Below are 5,108 nucleotides of genomic sequence, written 5' to 3' on the forward strand. Positions count from 1 at the left end.
GTCTCCGGTGACATTCACGCTGGCTTCTAACTTATGCAACAACGCGGTTAACGGGTATTTAGTCACCAAGATGGCTTAGTTCGTGTGACGGGCGGGCTCACAACCGAGCATTTTCTGCTTGCCTCGAAGAATCGCAGCGGGGGAGCGTGACCTCGCAGGTTACACGTCCAGCGGTCCTGCTTTACAGAGGAGGGAACTGAGGTCCTGCAGTCTGTGAACTGACCCCTGGCCCGGGGCTGTCTCACGGGACTGTGGGGAAGCAGAGTCACAGTGTATCCTGACTCATTCTGGGACAACGTTCGGGTAACTGCCGCTCGGAGAGGCTAGCGAGGCAACCGACAGCCGGTTATTTAACTGGCATTGATGACATGTAAATCACATGTCATCATGGGGTGCACAACCCTGCTTCCTCCGTCGGAAGGCAGGGCCTTGACTACCATGCCCTCGTCCAGGCGCGAGGCAGGACCCGCCTTTCACCGTCACCCCCGTCACCTTTTAGGGCGGACGCGTCATTCCACACCAAGCACCGTGACGACCCTTCAGAGTGGCTCCGGTCGTGGCAAGGAAACGGCGTGCATCGCAATCTAGTGTTTTGTCAAGCACCGTTCACCTTCAGTGACATGTATCAACCATCCCTCGAGGGCCCACGACGTACAAGGACAGCTGTCCAATGTCCTGAGTGACGCGGGAGCCGATGGCAGAGTCCCCGTCTAGTCCTCCCGGATGCCTCGGTCTGTACAGGTGACGCGAGAACGCAAGCCGTGCTCCTGCGTTCTCGCGTCTTCCGTGTGAAAAGCAATTCTTTCTGGAGCGATGCGTGGCCCTCGGGTGTTCTACACCGTTTCTTTAGAGTCGGGAAAGTCTTAGAAAGCCTTTTATCTGACGCATTTAAGCAGCGAGATTCAGTTGCTCGAAGTGGTTGGGACCAGGACGCGCCATCCCCCGTGCCGGGTCCGGGTCCGGGCCCGAGGGCAGCCGGGCGGCCTTGCTGGGGATGGGGACTCTGCTGAGAGGCCTTTCCTGCAGCTCGGTCTCAGCGGCGCGGAGGGCTCCCGATGGCCTCTGACACCCGCCTCGCCGTGGCCGTCTGCGTGGCGTCCCGCCGTGCGTCCCATTCTAAGCCCCTCGCGGGCGGGGGCCGCGTCATCTTTGTGTCCCTTTCCCCTTACGAACAGTCGCCACCCAGACATGCTTCTAGCACTTACTTCCAGAAACCCCGGGAACTCCTTTTCCATGAGCACCCGCAGGTCCTCCTTCGTCAAGTAGCCTTTATCGCCAGCAAACTTGTGAAAGGTGAACATCATGGTCTCCATGGCGTGTTCCATCTGAGACGGCATTTCGGCTCGGTCTGCTGCTCTGCAGTAAGGATGGACAGACAGGGTTTCCGTTAACTTTAAAGCGACATGTGTTGCTGGTCTCCTGACTGAGGATAATTGGAAGGAGGGTGATTATTAGCTCAGCTGTTGGGATCTTTCCAGCTGCAAAATTCAATGCCTCTAAGGACCGATTCGCCCCGGGTTTTGGGCCTCGGAGTGAGGGATTCACCTGGTTGCCTGCTAATTCTGCGTGAATCACCTAATGAAGAATAAAACCTCGAATCATCTGGAGAGGCGAGATCAGTGCGTCTCTTTTTAAATGACAAAGCACCTACAGATGTTTCGTCACTCCTCCTGACACTGGTAAATGGGGCTCTTAGATACGGTGGTGTGCCAACCAACGGCCCACACGGCCAAGCCTGGTTAGCGTGAAAACTTCAGCCCTCAAGCTCCACCGGCGAACCCGGCTCTGTCTACTTCTAGGGTTTAGAAGTCGCTTACGGATGAATTTTTTCTGCTGGGTATGCTTCTTTACTAAAGCTCTGAACTCGCAACAGAGACATTTTTGTGCATCTTCGATAGTAAAATGCACTTGTCCGACCCCCCCACCCTCCCCCCGCCTACCCAAAGCTCATTATCTAGTTCTTGAGAAGGAACAAGTAAGAGTGTCCGTTCACCCTTTTGGGGACCTGACAGATAGTTGGCAGCAAGGACAGAACAGTGACTTTCACCGTCTGGGGTACAGTGGGAGAGCAGGAGCTTTTTGTCATGAAGAGTTTAAAAGAGAGGAAAGGAGACATGTCCCGTGATCCGGGGGGACAGGTCTCATCAAGACCCAGCACCCAGGGCTTGACGGAAGCTCAGAGGATTCTGGCCGAATTGGAAGGAATTTTTGGCCAGAACAGAGCAGCTTTGGCCAGTATCACCTAAAATCACTACTGCGTACGAGACAGATGAACTTGAACGGAGACTGTAATATACCATTCCTAAAAAAACCAATCACAAGAATAGGTTTCGAGCGCAGGTCGGAGGAGAGGCCAGCCCCTTCCCCTGCTGGCGAGCGCCAGTGGGAACACGAGACACGCGTTCGGCCTGGTTTCTGCTGCTGGCAGATCGTGTTCGACACAGGCCTCTAAATGCCATCTTTTATGGAGGAGAAGGTGGAGCTGCCGAACACGAGCATTGAGCAATTACACTTAAGAACAGTAAATTCTACCCCTTAATCCCCAGAAAAGTACAGGAACCAGCATGCCAAGGAATGTGCTGCTCTGGGGAGGGCTAGAGAACCCGGCGTGATTCACGGGGAAGGCAGAGTCCTGGAGAGCGCGCGGCGCACAGTGCTCACGCGGGCGGCCCTGGCAGGCGGAGTCCAGGGGCCCGAGCGCCCTGTCCCCTCTCTTCCTGCACGGCCGGGTCTGCCTTGCCCCATCTCCCACGTGCTTTCGGAGGGCCGTGGGCAGAGATGGGTCAGCCTGGCCTGGGTTGGTTCTGGCAGTCCAGCACCTTAAGAGATCCGAACCGAGTGAGTCACCTGTGGGAGAAGGATGTGGGATCCCATCCCAGTTCTGAAATCTCAGGAAAGGAGTCGGCCGCCATTGAGGTTTAAAATACCTCTACCCAAGCTCAGAGGGCAGGGCACTTCACGACCAAGTCCCGGAGACCCTAGGAGTTGTGGGGCGACACCCAGTTCACTGTCTTCTCAGGGAAGAGCAGAAGGAAAGGAACCTGCAGAGCCGGAGTGAGGGCCCCGGAAGCAGGGACTTCTGAGAAAAACGGGTGTGAGCTGAGGCCACCTTTACTATCTCGAAGAGAGCGAGGCCGTCTTCCCTCAGCCGCCCTGCACGCTTCGCCCCAGGGCCGGCTGGCCTCTGGCTTCTGGCTTAGGTGCTTCTTCCCTGGAGGGCTTGGGGCCTGGGGCCTGGGGCCGAGGGCCAGCTGCGTCCTCCCTGTGCCCCAGATGATGTCCTCCTGCACCCGAAATGCTCAGCCCACTTGTTTGTCTACCAGTCTGTCTCCCTGTCTTAGATTTAAATTCCTCTAGGATAATAACTGCATTATTTTATTCATAACCACTAACTCCATGTTTGCTGAGCGAATGAATCAGATAATCCCCTTGGCAGGAGCTGAGGTGCAGGTGTGATCACCCCGGTCTGGGCTGAAACCCGGGCAGTTCAGAGATCAGCGGGCGGACGTGAGAGCAGGAAGGGCCGGGGAAGGGGCCGCCTGCGAACGGAACAGTAGAGCACAGAAGAGAGCACATTCCACAAGCTTCCACAAGCTTCCACAAGCGGGGGAGAAAACATGCATCCTGCTAAACAGGTCTGGTCAGCCCCTGGCACGATCTCTCTCTCTCTCTCTCTCTCTCTCTCTCTCTCTCTCTCTCTCTCTCTCTCTCTGTGTGAGTGCCACGGGATGTAACGTCCTCATTGTTCACTCACTTTTTATCAGATCATTTTATTCTGATGTCTGTGTATCTCCTGTTTGCCTGGGCAATAGGTCTTCTGCAGAAAGGAATTCTGGGCTCCACTAATTTAGCCTCAGTGGAGGGAACTGTTTTTCCATTTTCGATTCTCCTACGCTGAGTACCTACTTTTCATGTCCTGGTCATGCTGTCAGAGGCAGGCAGACACACACTCGTTCCAAGGTGCTTGCCTTTGGGGAGGTCACCAGCTAATGGCATACTATCGAAAAACATGTCATAAATTCTAGTTAACTGTGTCTCTGTTTCTTTCCCCACTAGACTGTGGGCTTCTTGGGCAGGGTCTGAGGAGCTAGCACCCTGCCCTTGTAGAGCCTCCTTAAGAAGCAATAAGAACAAAATTGATAATAGTGTCAGTTTTGACCACCCGAGGAGAAGCAGGAGGCCCCTTCGAAAAGTGTCTGCTCCTGAGCAATCCCAAATGTTTGCTCTGGGCCCGTGCCCAGACGCAGGCGGTGACTTCCAGAAGGACCCTTTTGAAGAGCAAGAGGTCTCATTTACTTCGCTCTTCTGTGTCTTTTTCATACCTTAATTTTCTTAGAGCCCACCCAGAAAATAGTCGGTGGGGTGTCAGCGAAAACAAACATCTGTTATTTAAACTGTGTTCGAGGTTTCCTTCTTTTTGCTTAAGAGATTTCGAAAAGGAAAAAAAAAAAAGCCTCTTTTGAACATTGAACTCAGAAGGCATTCTTGAACTTGATCTCTAAAGGAAATTAAGGAAAAATGAGTTTTGGCAACGGATCTGGATGCGGGCTGTCTCTGCCGCCTCTCACCAAACAGAAAACCTCCCCACTGGAAACGTGGGCAGCAAAGGAAGATTCTGGGCGCAGCCCAAAAGGAAGAAAGAATGCAGAATCCGCCCCAACAGAGACATCCATTTTTCTTTGATGAATTGTCAGGCGCCAACCTGAACTGGCAAACAACAGCCATGTGACAATTGGTATTAAATCCATTGGTGGGTTGGATGGTAGTTATTTAGTGAAAGGCTAGGAAGTGCCGAAAATTGTTAAAAATAAGCAAATTCCTTCTTTTTTGCTTTTGATGCAATGTTCCTACATTGGTGAGTTCCCAGGAAAATGAGAAGCTTAGGAAAAATCCTAAAATGTCAGTCCAGCTTCCCCGGCACTCCGCGTGCTGATTTCTGCATTGTCACCCTGAAAGGGTTCCATTGTTTCTCCCAACTTTAAAAGGCTGGACTGTGGCCAAAGGCATGTAAGTGGGTAGTGCTCTAAAGTCACACATTTTTGGGCCCGTCATTGGAAAGCAGGAAGGCACTTGGTCTCGGCTCCACCCAGGCCAAGGCCAGACTTCAC

General features: G+C 53.3%; 1 protein-coding gene across 1 annotated transcript in view; it reads right to left on the reverse strand.

Moving 5' to 3' along the window:
- S100A10 (S100 calcium binding protein A10) overlaps positions 1 to 5,108 on the reverse strand; it is a 12,973-nt gene that overhangs the window by 1,710 nt on the left and 6,155 nt on the right. Inside the window, exon 3 of the mRNA XM_011377693.2 lies at positions 1,206 to 1,356. Coding sequence (XP_011375995.1) covers positions 1,206 to 1,337 — 132 coding nt within the window. The 5' untranslated portion in view covers positions 1,338 to 1,356. The remainder of the gene's footprint in view (positions 1 to 1,205; positions 1,357 to 5,108) is intronic.

The sequence above is a fragment of the Pteropus vampyrus genome, unplaced genomic scaffold (assembly GCF_000151845.1).
Source record: "Pteropus vampyrus isolate Shadow unplaced genomic scaffold, Pvam_2.0 Scaffold319, whole genome shotgun sequence".
In the NCBI taxonomy this organism is placed as follows: Eukaryota; Metazoa; Chordata; class Mammalia; order Chiroptera; family Pteropodidae; genus Pteropus; species Pteropus vampyrus.